Source organism: Barbus barbus (assembly GCF_936440315.1).
Source record: "Barbus barbus genome assembly, chromosome: 29".
NCBI classification, from domain to species: Eukaryota; Metazoa; Chordata; class Actinopteri; order Cypriniformes; family Cyprinidae; genus Barbus; species Barbus barbus.
Genome location: NC_136757.1, coordinates 13310317 through 13326090, shown reverse-complemented (window position 1 = coordinate 13326090; position 15774 = coordinate 13310317). Strand labels below are relative to the sequence as shown.

Sequence of the window (15774 nt, the reverse complement as noted above, 5' to 3'; positions counted from 1 at the left end):
TTTTATAATTATTTATACAATAGTTATTTCTGGTCCTCGAATCTGATTGGCTGATAGCCTTTTCCAGGAGTGTGATATTCTAGTGGTAACAGAACTCCAACCATTTCACCGTTTGTATCACTCTGTTTGCAGCATTTCTCACAGAGAGTGTCATGGAATGTAGTTTTAAGAGTTTTTTTGGGTGAGAATGTAGTTGCCTGCATCCTCGTGCCTACGGCTGAATCACAACCATGCTGATATACAGATATATCGCACTGCCACTCATGTGATATTGCTCGTGTAAAATAAAATATGCTTACATATATTTAGCATTATATTACATTTATCAAACTATAGTCTTAAGCATTTTAAACCTATTAATGACTTGTATGAAAGGCTGTATGAAAGACATCAACATACATTTTGTTCATAAGTATCGTTATATCCCTCTCCTCTTAGCCTCACCACAGATTTCTGTTGGTCAGTCAGAGATGTCTGTCATCCAGGGATTTCAAGCACTGCTGCCATGTGCAGCACAGGGTCTTCCAGAGCCCAGGGTGAGCTGGGAGAAACAGGGAGTCCCTGTGCCAACCCTCCCGGGCAAATTCACTCTGCTAAGGTCAGGAGAACTGATTATCGAAAGGGCAGAGGTCAGTAATATGCATTTTATTGGATATAAATGCCCTTCATATGAATTCATTTAAAATACCCTTCATATGAAGTCATAACGTTACTTTGTGTTTGCAGCCTGGTGATGCAGGTCTGTTCACATGTGTAGCCACCAACACTGCTGGAACAGCTCGACGGGACATTCGCCTGTCAGTTAACATGAGACCTGCTTTTAAAGAGTTACCTGGTGATGTGACGTTGAATAAAGGCCAAAGTCTCACCCTTTCCTGCCATGCTCAGGGTACTCCACCCCCCACCATAACCTGGACTGCCAACAACAGGCCCTATACAGGTGTGGGAGGAGTTTATCATCTTTCCTTCGATACCTTTTTTCCAGCATAACAAGAATGCTCTTGTTTTGCCCACAGGTGCAAGTGTTGATGGATCTGGCAGAAGTTTAGTGATTATTGACAATGTCACTGTAAGTGATGGTGGCACCTACGTCTGCATTGCAGAGAACACTGTAGGATCCATACGGGCTCTTTCATTCGTGCGTGTCAGAGGTATGCATTTTTTCAGTTGTGTTCAACAATCCATCAAAAAGTGTGATCAACAATCCACTGTTCAAAAGTGAAAAACAATGTAAGTAGTAGTGTTTGAATGCTTCTAGATCAGTGTTTTTCAACCACAAGGGGCCCTCAGCAGTCTTCCAAGGGGGGCACAAAAGAGTCTTAAATTTTTTAAAATAAAACAAAACAAAAAATTAAGAGATCTTTTGTTTTAATTCACTCCCTTGACATTTTTATTTAATTGAAGAACCAGGGTTCCCACAGTGTTGGAGAACTTGGATATATGAGGTACCCTAATTTTAACAACATTTTATAGTTATGCCAAGTTCTAAAATCCTTGTTCTGTAAATCAAAAACAATTGGAAAAGCTATGTAAACCCCAAATAATATTTAGCTGTTAGAACTTCTGAAATTCTAAAACTTTTTTATTTTAATTATAATTATTTTGTTGTTTATTTTAATCCACAGACAGCCCAAGTTTATGTAATTTTTTTTAAAAACATGAAAGGTACCATCGGAAACCTATTGGCTTACATATTGGGTTCTTCAAAGTCAAAAAGGCTGAAAAACACTGTTCTAGATGATGCCTTGTGACTGTAAAATTCAATATGTTAAATTAAATTTTTCTAATTTAAAGAGCTAGCTACTGTTAAGCATACACTCTGTCTTTGCAGAACCTCCCATGCTGAGAGGGGAAGCCCACACCTCTCAGACTGTAGTTCAGGGCAGAGCTGTCATGTTGGACTGCGCTGTCAGCGGGGACCCTGTTCCTTCCTTGCGGTGGCACAAAGATGGCCAGGCGATTCTTGGCTCTCTGCGGTTTCATCCCCTCCGCAATGGCTCTCTGGCTCTGTATAGTGCCACGGTAACCAGTCCTTATTTGTGTGAACAATGACTACATTATTTAGTGTTTTGGTGCAACGCTAAAATGATTGAATAAGATATGGCTTTTCAAGGTGTCAAAGTCTATTTGACCAGCTCACCACTGCACATTCTAATGAAAGAAATGTGTGAGAGGTAAATGTGTGTGTTTTCCAGATTGGAGATTCAGGAGAGTACAGATGTGTTGCTGAAAGTGAGGCGGGTGCTGCGGAAAGAACAATATCTCTTAAAGTACAAGGTAAATAATTTTATTAGAGCCATGTATATCCATATTTCGTTCATCTGTATGTTTTACATTTGCATTTAAAGTAATTTCACATTCTGTACTGTTTTTGCAGTTCCAGGGGGCTACTCAAACTGGGAGGAGTGGGGCACGTGCAGTGCCACCTGTGGGCAAGGCATTCAGGAGCGAATCAGATACTGTAATAACCCACCTCCAGCCAATGGTGGGCCATCGTGCGAGGGTCCAAACATGGATTCCAGGAAATGTCAGGCCTCTTTGTGTCCAGGTGCATCTGTGTTTATTGAAAGAAACCATACAGTTTTAAATTCTGATTAGAGAACTGTAGGGATGATGTATTTTTGTAGGCCAAAATCCAGAAACAAGTTAGTATTTTAACATGTCCATCTCCATTGTTCAAATGTTAATGGATTTTTTGAATGGACTTTTGGTTAAAAGCTTGAAATAACGTCTGTGTTTAACACAAGTTCAAGTTTTATTCTATGACATAAAATATATAAGTTATACTGCTTTGTGACTTTATTAAAGCTTTTACTTAAAAGGCGGTTAAATGGGACAGAGGTTGTCAGGACATTAAATGTCATCACAGGAAAACTCATCTGCTCACTATAGTCCACTTTCACAGCCTTGTTGTTTTATATTCATGCTCTTACAAACTAAGTCAAATTTTCAGGTAAAAGACTGAAAGAGATGATGGTAGATGGTGGTGACATTATAGTCATGTGACTGTGGTGTTCAATCATAGCCTACATTTAGCTTTTTACTTCTGCCGATTGTATTTAGACGTCAAAGTTCGTATGTTGTGTTAATTTGTGAAGATTATCATGATAAACAAAAAGTCAGAGAAACAAACTTTATTTTTCTGCAAACCTTTTGGGTTTTTGAGGAAACCAGTGTAATGCCAACTTCTGGGTTGGTCTACAAAAATGTCTACAGCAATATATCGAAGAAAATTAATGTTTCTAGATCCCATTTCCACCTGATATTAAGGTTTTTTAATATGGTTTACAAGTGGTCAGCCAAGACGCATTACCATTTCCAACTGGTAATAACAAATGCATCTCCAGTCAACACTTGTGTTATGAGATATTAATGTGGTTTATGATACTATTGTTGCCAGAATTGAACAATATTCAAAAGCACTCATTGTAGCGCATGCCATTACTCCTCGTAACTTTTGCAGACCAAAAAACTCGCCATTTTAGTGTAAAATGTGCCTCAGACTGTCTGTGATGTTACAGAGTGAGACTACAAAGAACCCTTACACACTGTCTTCTCTGTTGTGTAGGCGAGTCTCCGCGGCGTGCACGGGGCAGTCTGATAGGCATGATTAATGAGAAGGAGTTTGGAGTGGCTTATCTGGAGGCCAATATCACAGAGAATGAAGCGGATGGTACCAGCACGCTGGAGGCCCATGTAGAGAACATTCCTCCAAGTGTTGGTGAGTGTATTTACATGCACAGTGTGGTTTGGCCATGTGCCAGAATGTACAAATGCTCAATCAAAGCTATGTTGACACACAGTACAGCTGACATGAACAGGTGAAACTGGTCCTTGATAGCATGAAAAAAAAAATCCTTTCTATTGTACCTGTCATTTGGCAAGTGTGATTTCAAACCGACATCAAGAAGTACCATACAAAACATTTAAGCTGCCAATGTTCTTTCTCTGACAATAAGAACCTGTTTTAATTGGAATCTATTATTTGAAACCTTCCTGCATTACAGGTCCTTTGTTGCGAGTTCTTGTGTCAGTATTTGCCCCAATTTACTGGACAACTGTATATCAATCACCGGAAACCCAAAATGGCTTCTCTCTCAGTCAAGGGCAGTTCAGACAGGAATCTCAGCTGGAGTTTGACACAGGTTACAGCTTTCCATGCGTGCCACTTTAAAGAGCCTAATTAACATATCTGTTGTTGTAAATGGGACTAAAACACATTTTCTGTTGCCGAGAGGACTTCATTTTGGATTCTATCCATTGAATGTGTCTTCTGCCTTCGAACAACAGGAGAGGTCTTAAAGCTGACTCATGTGGCCAGAGGTCTGGATGCAGAGGGGGCTCTGCTAGTGGACATTGTGATCAACGGATTTGTTCCTCCTATGCTGTTGACTTCTAATCTCAATCTGCAGGTTGGTCCTTCAAACTCATGGGCGTAAGACTCTCTGACTTGCATTTATGTACACTACTTTTTTAAAAATTTGGGGTTCGTAACAGTTTTTAATGTCTCTTCTCCTCACAAAGGCTGCATTTATTGGATCAAAAATACAGCAACACCGTGATATTTTGAAATATTTTACAAATTTAAATAACTTTTCTATTTTAGTATATTCTATTTTTTGTAATTTATTTCTTTGCTGTCAAAGCTGAATTTTCAGCATCATTACTCCTGTCTTCAGTGTCACATGATCCTTCAGAAATCATTCTAATATGCTGATATGGTAGTCAAGAAAAGAATTCTTATTATTATCAGTGTTGAAAACAGTTGTGCTGCATAATATTTCTGGTGAAACCAGGAATGAAATATCTTTTGTAACACTTTACTCTCACAATTGATACATTTAATGCATTCCTGCTGTATAAAAGCATTCATTTCTTAAGCAGTAGTGCATGTACAAATGTAAAAATAGAAAAGTCGTTAATAAAAATTTACCAAAAACGTAGGTATAGTTAGAAGTACTCTTAAAGTGATAGTTAATACAAAAATGAATACTAGAAAAGTATTTGATTTTTTTCCCCGTCTGTTCATTAGGAGTTTGACGAGTCATATGTGCAGACAGGCTCCGGGCAGCTTTATTCCTGGTCCTCACAGAATCACATGTGGGACGGGGCTCCTCTGACCCTACGATGCAATCATTCTGTGGTTTTTGAAGGGCCGGAGAACCGTCAGGGGCCCCTGCTGCAGCTCCTCAGACTGACAGGAATAAGTAGCACCTACAGCTTTTTCACTCTCAGCCTGGAGTTCAAGATGACTGCCAGTTTACTCATACCAGGTCAGTCCATGGGACAGTTTCTCAGTTAATTGACAATGTGTAAAATGATTTCATTTAAATCATATTTCAATTAAAAAATACTTAATCAATTATTTGTTTGTGTGCAGAGGGCGATGGAGAGACATGTCCAAAAGGTTTTGTATTGGACACAGCATCTTACTGTGCCGGTATGTACTTTAAACAGTTTTAATATGTATATGCAACTGCATACTAGCTATAAAAGCCAACATTCTTTTACCAATATTAAAACAAAATTTATTGTAGAATGTAATTGGAATATTTTGTTATTGTTTTGTCTTTTAGATGAGGACGAATGTGCTGTTGACACTCCCTGCTCACACGCATGTAATAATATCATGGGTGGTTTCTCCTGCGCGTGTCCTTCTGGATTCACCATCTCTACCGAGTCCAACACCTGCCAAGGTCAGATCTATATTAAACATAAGTTCTCCAATTGAAGTTAAAATTGTAGTTAAAATTATCTATATTACGAATTGTTTTGGTTTAATACAAATTAACTTTTAAACCCAAAAATTCAAGATACAGTATTTTGATGGGACTATCCATAATAAAGTTCAAGTGTTCCTAGATGATATTCGACTGGAAGGCAATGAAAGTTAATCTCTGTTTTCTTGGAAACAGAACAGTTGCTCACTGTGATTTCTGTTGTGATTCAGATATTGATGAGTGCACCCAAGGTTCCCACTTGTGTCACCCCAACCAGAAGTGTGTGAACACTGTTGGGACGTATCGCTGTCAAGCCAAATGTGGCCTGGGCTTCAAACCCAGTTTAGTTGGCCTCAGCTGTGAAGGTCAGTTTAAAATATGGTTGCCAATGGATAATAGATGGAGAATTTATTTGCTTTATTCAATTCTCAATTCAACAACAATTAGAAAAGTCATTGAGATTTCCACAATGAAACTCTTTAGATTTAATTGTTCTAGATACAGGAACTATCCAGAATGTAGAGGAGTAAACTGACCAATCTTTTCCTTCAGATGTGGATGAGTGTCAAGAATCAGCAGTCTCTCCATGCCAGCAGCAGTGTTTTAATACTCTAGGCTCCTACCGTTGCACCTGCCATCCAGGATACCAGCTGGTGGGACATCGCTGCCTGGGTCAGTGTCATTTTGTAAAACCATATTGAATTTAACAGGTTCATTGGTGTTTAGTGGAGTTTTTGAATAGCATGTCTCACGGGATTTACACTTTTCTCAAAATTGAGACTCTAAGACTTCCATCGGACCAGTTAGGAATGATTAGATGCACGTTTTTCATATTATTTTACACTGTGGGAGATTAAATTATGTCATCATTTATTCACCTTCACGTCATCCCAAAACTGAAACTGGAACATAAAGAAAATATTTTGAACAGTGGGAGCCAAACAACATTGAAGCCCAATGACTTCCACTGAGACATTCAAATATCTATTGTGTTCCGCAAAAGAAAGTCATACAGGTGTAGCCCCCTTACCAATTTACCGCTGGACTGATAAGAGCCTGAGTTCGAAATTCTAATTGATCCTTTGTCTAACTGTCTAATGATGGAAGTTTATTACTAACTGATTACGTGGTGACTTATGCCTACTTCACGTACTCACTCTACAATTCACCCACAGCAATGGAACACAACACATTACATAATTAAGTGAGTGACTTCAAAAATGTATAGAAATGAATTAAAGTAGGCAAATTATATGAATGCTGTAGATGTATAGTTTCAACAATAAATAAATTCAAAAAACAAAAGGAGAGAAATGCAAAACAAAATAACACACCAAAAATGGATTAAGGCAACTTGTCATCTGACTTTTATGCTTTTAAATAAACTAATTTCTTTCTCTTCAAACAGTTCGTTTTCAACTAATATGCTCTAATTGATCCTTTTCCTTGTCTTACACTTAGAAGGCTTTATTTACCTTTCCACGTGACGTGAACGATTTTCTATAGCGTTAGCTTATAACACTTCAAAATAATACTAACGATTGTGTTCTTCTAGACACAACTTTAACAAACCTAACTTTAACAGTATCAATCAGCTCAGTTTTGAAAATTACAGTGAAATACTATATTAAGACCGGTCATATTAACGAATATGTGGATCCACACTCACTCTCACTCTACACACAATTCCCACTGAAACCCACCCCGTTGCAGGCCTGATTCGATGCTTCCTGAGTCCGAGGCTGATCACACGACATACGTTGAACTCGCAACATAAAATAAACAGCGAGAGTTACACTCCACGAATCACATGAAGTCACAAATCTTTATAATCTTTCTCACTTCCGTCCTCTATAGCGGCACGAGTAGTACCCCAGACCAACGGGAACATAAATATCGATAGAAACAATAAAAGATTTTATGGTCTAAAATCCTGAGTTTCTCGTATCAACATCATGCGTCACTCTTCCACTCTATAAAGGTACGAGTGGTACCTCTATGTTGACGAAATGCTAACTGTACTTAAGAAACATTTAGGTTTTAAGGCCTAAAACCCTGTTTCTCGCGTCCACTTCCTGGTTCACTGCTGGAAACGTTTAGGATTTTATGGCCTAAAATCCCCGTTTATCCAGACGATATCCTGCTTCTCTGGAGTCTCTTTTTCGACTGACTTTCAATCTTCCTTGCACTTTTCTAAGTCCCGCCCCATCTCCCTCCTGATTGGAGGAATGAACTTAGATACTGTTATTTAACCAAGGTGATAACAGCAACACAAAAACATGCTGCTAAGCACATGTTCGACCAAGTGCGTTTCAACCCCCGTGTAAGCGAGTTCTTAAAGAAACAACACATGGTACAAAATACATATATTTACCCATTAACACCAAAAAACATGTTTTCTAGTAACAGGGTTACACAGGTTTGGAACGACATAAAGACAGATGTTTTTTTTTTGTTCAGACTATACCTTTAAATATATATTTTATATTTTTAATTTCCTTAATTATTTCACTGCACAGTTATGAGGACATTTAAACAAACACACCAAGGGTGGAAGATGCATAGAAGTTTTTTTTTGCATAGAAGTGCTCAAAAGATATTAACAGAATCAAAACTGTAGCTTTGTAAGCTTGCATTTTACTTATCATTCATGCTTGTTTATAATCAGATATAAATGAGTGTTTGAGGAATGTGTGTCCAGCACACCAGCAGTGCCGAAACACAGATGGAGGATATCAGTGTTTTGACAGCTGCCCATCTGGCATGACCGCAGCGGAAAATGGAATGTGTGTGGGTAAGGAGTCACTCAATTAAAACCCTGTTACTTCAGCAAATCAGTTTATTTTAAATGAGACATGCCCTCTGTTCCTCGCAGACATAGACGAATGCCAGGTTGGCAGTCACATGTGCCGTTACAGTCAAATCTGCCAGAACACGATTGGTGGGTATGGATGTGTTTGTCCCCGAGGCTACCGCTCTCAAGGTGTAGGTCGACCTTGCTTAGGTAACGGTCATAAAAACAGTCAAATTATGTCTAATTAAGTCTAATTATGAAAGAAAACTGTCTGAAATAACTTTTATAAACTATGTAAAACTAATGCATGTTATTTTTTGGCATTGCAGATATTGACGAATGCGCGCAGGCACCCAGCCCTTGTGCTTTTCAATGCCGGAATGTTCCGGGCAGCTTCCGCTGCCTTTGTCCACCAGGAACGGTCCTTCTGGGAGATGGTCGCTCATGTGCTGGGCTTGAAAGAGGGCATATATTTGCCAACAGTACACGGGTACAAGCCAGGCTGCGACCCCAGCTGGTATCTACTTTAGAGCGACCTTACCTCAGTCGCCTCTCAGTCCTACCAGAGCACCTTGGATCTTCACGTCGTCCCAGGCATGAATGCCCAGTTGGATACACCAGCAAGGATGGTACTTGCATAGGTGTGTAACATTTCACTGTATTTTTTATTTTCATTTAGTTTAGTTTAGTTTATCAGTTTGGATAAATTGGATAAAATAAAATAAAGTAATTTATTTTATCCAATCCAACCTGAGACTGGAGCCTATCCCAGCAATAGCAGGGCAACAAGCTGTATGGATGGCCAGTGCATCGAAGGGTTGAATTTTATTTTATTTAAACCACTTGACTTAAATACCCTCAACCCTGAACTTTATTTTATTTTGTTTTTAATTTATATATTCAAGACTTTAATTTACCAGAACAATCTTTTTTCTTTCACAAAGATATCGATGAATGTGCATTTAAAAAGCCTTGCCAACATGAGTGCAGAAACACAGTAGGAAGCTACCAGTGCACTTGCCCACCAGGATACCAACTATTATCCAATGGCCGAACATGCAAAGGTGAGTCTTTTGCACTTGTTATAAAAAAAAAATCTTTAACTCAGATTCACATTCCTGTATATAAATCCTTTTTTCATGTGGAAAAGAAGTTTGAAAATCAACTTTTCTTATAGATATTGATGAGTGCACTGTGCAAGGTGTTCAATGTGGCCCAAACCAAATGTGCTTTAACACACGGGGGGGCTACCAGTGTCTTGACACACCCTGTCCCACCAGCTACCAAAGAGGACGCAATCCAGGGTAAGATTTGCTTGTGATTATAATGAATGGAAGCCTCAGTAAAAGAAATGGATGAAAAGAAAATCTTATTTAGTAGTTTTTTAATTTTTTATTTAGGGGTTCAAGCGCGTAGCGCTGAAACCCTATTGTAATTGTTAGAATGATCACGGATCAGAAATCTCCACATAAAACGGATCATGCAGACCAAACCGTAAGTCATAGAGACTTGAAACTTGGAGGGATGTTGTACTCTCATCACCTACAATGTGACCGAGGCTCCCCCCAGTCGGTCTGACGGGGGCGCTACAGCAATTAGCGCCCCCCAAACCTGTGTAACCCTGTTACCTAAAAGTACAAAATCACTCATAGCTCCTAAACCGTCACTCGCAGACTCAAATGTCTTATGTCGTTGGAATCCTTGGCTCACTCCAGACAAAACATGCCTCAGATTTGATCGTGTGCATGTAGAAGTTTGAGCACCTGTAAGACAAGGTTAATTGAGGCCAATTGGAATGAAACATGGAGGACCTGTTCGACTCACAGCCCCAAAGGTCTGAGAGAAATTCGAAAGAATTCGGCCACTGGGGGCGATATCACATTTTTCAAGGTCGTAAATGATTGTACGTCGCGTGTTTGTTTGCATATACGCGCAATATTCATATCATATGATACAACTCCTCATTCCGGACAACTTTGCCTCTAGAACCACAGCTATCAATCATGGATGACTGAGATGTAAAAAAACTACTTTTGCGAATTATTCCTAGGTTTATCGCGCAATCTGGAACAAAACACTGCAGTACAATTCTCTGGACTCTCTAGGCCAATTATTATTAAAAATTAATTTTAATTTATCCTATGTAAAGCTATACATAGGTCTTTTAGAAAAGGGGCCTGTCCAAATTTACCCAAAATCCTATAAAGCCTAAAGGAAAACTCAAAATGTTACGAAACTTGCTGAGCACATGCGACAGGTGATTGTAAACAAACGTGCAAAGTTTTAAGGGAATTGGACCACAGGTGGCGCTATAACAGTCATAAACATCAAAAAACATTATATTTCTTTGGTAAATTACCTGGATTTGTCAAAAATGCTGTTTTAATAATTGACTTGGTTACAGGCTTGCTAAATAATATGTATTTTTCCTTATGTGTTTAAATGCCTTGAACACTTGATAATAATTGCTGCTTGCAGCTATATTTCTATTTACTTTATTTATGAATGAATAATTCATGATGTAAAAAAATACTTTGAAACAAACTTGAAAAGGCTGTTAAGATGTGCATACTTTTTATGTGTACACACTTTCAAGAGTCATTAAATTTTTCTTGAAAATGCTATAAAAGGTTTTCAAAACCAAATTAAAACTTCCATGAATACTTACCCATTTGTTTTTTTCCTTTTTACCAAATTATTTCTTAATTTCTTTAACATAGACACACTTATTGATCCATAAACATTTGCTCTATTGCTTTGATCCCAGCACCTGCTACAGGCCTTGCACTTCCAGACTAGATTGTGGCTCCACAGGCTTTCCTCTGCTCCAGTACAAGCTCCTCACTCTTCCTCTGGGCATACCAGCACACCACAATGTGGCCCGTTTGTCAGCTTTCTCTGAATCAGGTGTTCTCCAAGACCACACGTCCTTCTCTATCCTGGAGCAAGGAGGGGAAAATGGAGAGAGGCCATTTGGCATCAAGGACGAAGCAGGAAGAGGCATCATATTTACAGTAAAGCCTTTAGACTGGCCCGGATTGGTGCGACTTCGGGTACAAGCCACTACGCTGTCAGACCAGGGGCGCATAACCTACCAGAGTATCTTTATTATCTACATCTCCATATCCAAATACCCCTACTGAGTTTGCAAGACTGCACATGATGTACTGTTGCTTAATGGGACATGGTAGAAGCATTAGTAAATGAACTCGATTCCCACCTATTTATGTGCCCTCTTATGGAGCAGAATGTTGGATTAATGAATTATCATCAGGATAATAAATACATTGCACCTTTTATAATTACTACTATTTGAAAATATTGTAGTAGCTTTGAAATCTTACCTGGGCTCTTTTGTTTTCACTGCAGTTATTTCTCCATTTTTGTGGTAATGAATCAGAATACATCTGGTATTAAAACAACAACAAAACTAATAGCATAAGACATTTCCCATTGACATTTCAACCAGGCTTCAGTTTCAGTGTTATATGATCACCGACTATTTTCCTACATTAAAACTGATTACTGGTATGTTTAGATATATTTACTTATATGTTGTATTGATATATTCTTGTACATTATTGAGTGTACTCTCGTATGTGAATGAGTGTGTGCATGTATGAAATATTGCGAGTGTGTTTGCAATGTTTGTGAATATTGATATGGCTGTGCTCTCTCTGCTCATGACTCCTTGAAACTGAAGTGTAGATTATAAAAATTCTTTAAAAAATACTATTTTAGTCAAGTAGACCATCTTTTTGACATTAAACACCATCCCCTTTTAATCCTTGCAAGAAATATGTCAGGATATGCATAAAAATCCATTGCTTTTGAATTTTAAAATGCTTTAATTTAATAGTAGTCACACGTGGTTTAGATTACAGCTCTTTACAAACAATTGTGATGCTTTTTCAGCAGTACTGAAGGCGTTCACATGGATGGGCTCTTGTTGGTGGATTTTCCTTCACTATTTGATCCAGCTCATGGGTAAAAAAAAAAAGCTGCAAAGAAATTCATAGACAAGCACATATGCATTCTATTATTATTTATAATATGTGTATATATTATATATAATATGCACAGTCTATTAACTATTTCCTAGACATTGACAGAATTTTCCGGATTTCTATTGATGGAACTCAGAAGCGGAGACCAGGAGACTTTCGGGTATCTTCAGCAGGCTTATTTATAAGGCAAGCATACATTGTATTTTATAGGCATTCAGTGGGCAGTTTTTAAAGGTGTTTACTTTACACATAGCCTCAGAAGTGACCACTCTAAACATCTAAAGACAATACAGATAATCACCTCTACAATATAGGTTAAGTATCTATATAAAACCTTAGCAGGCGTGTATGAAAATGAGTATGTGTCCTCATCTTCACTGTAGCTGGTTGAGCTAAACTGATGGTAATTAAATATGTATCAATAAAAATACCTCTGTTTTGAGTGTACACTAATTAAAACACAAATGTTACAGGTTTCAACTCAAGTAAAGGCAAACTCTCAGTTACTGAAGTGATGTTCTAACAGATTTTATTTTAAATCATTAAATTACAATAAAATACATTACAATATATTCATTCTTCAACAGATGCATGCAAACACTAAGTGAACGTTTGCATATGCACATTAAATGTGCTAAGGTAGAGATGAAACAACAGGATCCTCTATGATTCTGAGTGCCATAGTAACTGCAATTCTGCGGTTGCAATAAATTTGATCATATTTTGAACGTCATATGCAGTTTGCATAAATATATCAAAAGGTTATGTTTCTAGTATTTCTTTCTTTGTGTTTTTACCCTGAACTGTAGGGCATTTCAGAAAAGAGAAAAAGTAATCTAGCATAATTCACATGAAATCTTTATGAACATATCAGAAGGTCTTAAACCACATAAAAAAACATTGTTTTTTCAAAAGAGCATTTTATTTGAGTTGAACCGTTGGGCTGGAGGCAACAACTGAAATGCACTTTTTTTTTTATTTAAAAAAAAATAAAAATCAACAGTTTTGAAAATGCAGTTTTGGCTATATTTGCATATTTACATTAATACTATACAAACATGTCAAGTAGAAGCCTTTAGGAAACCAGAAAGTTTCAAAGTCTGGTCAACGTTCTGTGTCAGTTCTTGCTCAAAGTCCCAGACTCTTTTGTCTACAAATAGTTGCTTTTTGGTAAGATGCCCCTGCAGTGGGACTCTCACGTGTACAATCCTACATACATTAAATGGTACATGGAAACTGCCTCCAAAGTTTTTCAAAGAGGAGTGTACTGAAGTTTGCTGCACCTTCCTTGGGTTGACAATCATCTTTGTGGGATTGTAAATGTTCTTTCGGCTTGGTTCTCTGTAAATGTGCTCCATGATATTGACACCTGGAATATTATTCCACACTGCTCGTTTGAACTTCCCACTCTCCTCAAACTGTGTTTTAGGGAATATGTGGTTCTCTATGAGGAACACCGCTATATTGGGATGAGCAGACTGGAGGTCTTCCATTAGAGATGGTAAATTGGCTTGTTTGTAAGGCATGATGATTTCATCAAAGTCATTCAGGAGAACGTACTTTGACTGGTACATGTGCCTGTAAATGCACTCGTTGAGTGTTACCAACTGACCATAATACTGAATGTCTCCCTTGTGCTTCTTTATGTTCCAGCCTGATGCAGGGTTCAGAAACTGCTTGATAGGCCATGGAACGATCTCCAGTATACCCTCTGTTTCATAATGTTTTAAGAGCTTTTCCAAGTCTGGTCCACAACCAGTTTTATAGATGACCACACGCTGTACACCCAGAAGCTTGTACATCTCCATCGTTTGAGCAAACTGCAGTACATTGTTGTAGTCGCCAAAAAGGTTAGAGATGCAAACGGTGAAGTTAAACTTGAAAGTCTCTTTTACAGCCTTATTTTTTATTGGCAGATATTCCATTTTGAGATCAGCTGAATCTTTCTTGTCAATTGTTATGAGGACATGAGTTGCACTTTGCATGTGTTTACCTTTACAGATAATATCTGAGGCACCAAACGGAAAGCTAAAATGGTCACTGTGTATCTGGACCTCTGCGTGAACAGTTTTGCAGACTTGTTCAGCGCTGCAGTAAACACAGTAAAGTGGCTGAAGACTGTTTCTGTTGATTATGCTGATGACTCGAATGGCCCCATCTAGTCTGTGGTCGATAAACGCAGACACCATGAAATGCTTTGAGCCTTTGATGGGTGATATTAAATATGAAGCCTCTGGGATTTTGAATGTATTATTTGATGGAGGAGCTTTTATTGTTAGAGGAGCTTGTAGATACATATTATGACTGTTCATGTGCACTAAAACTAGAAGGCCAATAATACTGACAATTAAAAGTGAAAGAAACACTTTGCCCTTTTCCATCTGTCCTGTAGTTTCTGTGGAGTAAAGCGAAGAAATGTCAAAATCCAAAATAATTAATTCATAAAGCAATGGTATTTGTTGAAAGATTCTTCAGTTATTTAATGAATTTTGGGATCTTGGATTTCACTTAATTTTTTCATAGGTCATCAAACCAGTCTGAACTGAATCACTGATGAAGACTGATGATAAACAAGAAAGAAAGACTTCTCTTTCTGGGTTGTTTTCTCTTTATGTTTTATGCAAATGTTGTGCTATTTGCAGGGCTAGTTAACGTCACAAACAATGGTTTCATCATCTGTTAGGGTGATTCAAAAATACTTTTAAAGTTGTCATTTTTACAATGACTAAGAATCTTTGATAGTTTTAAGAAAAATGTCAGTGTAAATGTCTCAAGAACGCTAAAAAGGAATATATATTCTGTCATATATATATATATATATATGTGTGTGTGTGTATGTACAGGTAGGCTATTATTGGTTAAAACATCTAAAAATTAATAAACAGTATGGCAATTACGTTTAAAACAGAATATATGGAGAAAAAAAATTGTCAAGTCATTGATGTAACCAGGAAGCAGAGTTATTTTGCTGTCATGTGACCAGGAAAACGTGAAGCAGAAAAGACCGCTTTAGACGCTCATAATGATGACTATGTGTCAAGATCATTTAAATACCACAGTATCACATATTTTGATCTGTTTATAAAAAAAGCAAGTTTGTTCAGGTCAGATAGAAAAGCCTTAATAAACTCTTAATAATTATCTAAAAATATTCATTTATTAATATTTAAAATAAAAATTGTATTAATTTGTAAATACTGTTTACTCTCATTTGCCTATAAAGTATTAGTAGATCTACTTCTTAGTTGATGTT

At 37.6% G+C, this 15774-nt stretch overlaps 2 protein-coding genes across 2 annotated transcripts in view; one reads left to right on the top strand and one right to left on the bottom strand.

The window, feature by feature from the left end:
- The window catches only part of LOC306849078 (hemicentin-1-like), a gene marked incomplete at its 5' end in the record, with an annotated part of 74571 nt that extends 62293 nt beyond the window's left edge, over nucleotides 1-12278 (top strand). The window contains 20 exons of the mRNA XM_079383935.1: nucleotides 439-629; nucleotides 727-940; nucleotides 1017-1151; nucleotides 1832-2022; nucleotides 2196-2277; nucleotides 2378-2548; nucleotides 3569-3721; nucleotides 4008-4145; nucleotides 4291-4412; nucleotides 5033-5273; nucleotides 5381-5440; nucleotides 5577-5696; nucleotides 5951-6085; nucleotides 6273-6392; nucleotides 8389-8514; nucleotides 8596-8724; nucleotides 8844-9155; nucleotides 9459-9578; nucleotides 9692-9818; nucleotides 11282-12278. Coding sequence (XP_079240061.1) covers nucleotides 439-629; nucleotides 727-940; nucleotides 1017-1151; nucleotides 1832-2022; nucleotides 2196-2277; nucleotides 2378-2548; nucleotides 3569-3721; nucleotides 4008-4145; nucleotides 4291-4412; nucleotides 5033-5273; nucleotides 5381-5440; nucleotides 5577-5696; nucleotides 5951-6085; nucleotides 6273-6392; nucleotides 8389-8514; nucleotides 8596-8724; nucleotides 8844-9155; nucleotides 9459-9578; nucleotides 9692-9818; nucleotides 11282-11657 — 3263 coding nt within the window. The 3' untranslated portion in view covers nucleotides 11658-12278. The remainder of the gene's footprint in view (nucleotides 1-438; nucleotides 630-726; nucleotides 941-1016; nucleotides 1152-1831; nucleotides 2023-2195; nucleotides 2278-2377; nucleotides 2549-3568; nucleotides 3722-4007; nucleotides 4146-4290; nucleotides 4413-5032; nucleotides 5274-5380; nucleotides 5441-5576; nucleotides 5697-5950; nucleotides 6086-6272; nucleotides 6393-8388; nucleotides 8515-8595; nucleotides 8725-8843; nucleotides 9156-9458; nucleotides 9579-9691; nucleotides 9819-11281) is intronic.
- Nucleotides 12279-13582: 1304 nt separating this feature from the next.
- LOC306849077 (uncharacterized protein) lies at nucleotides 13583-14818 on the bottom strand (the record flags this gene model as incomplete). The annotated part of the gene is made up of 1 exon (XM_079383934.1): nucleotides 13583-14818. One exon carries the CDS (start codon nucleotides 14816-14818, stop codon nucleotides 13583-13585), a length of 1236 nt encoding a protein of 411 aa, XP_079240060.1.
- Between the last annotated feature and the right edge of the window lie 956 nt (nucleotides 14819-15774).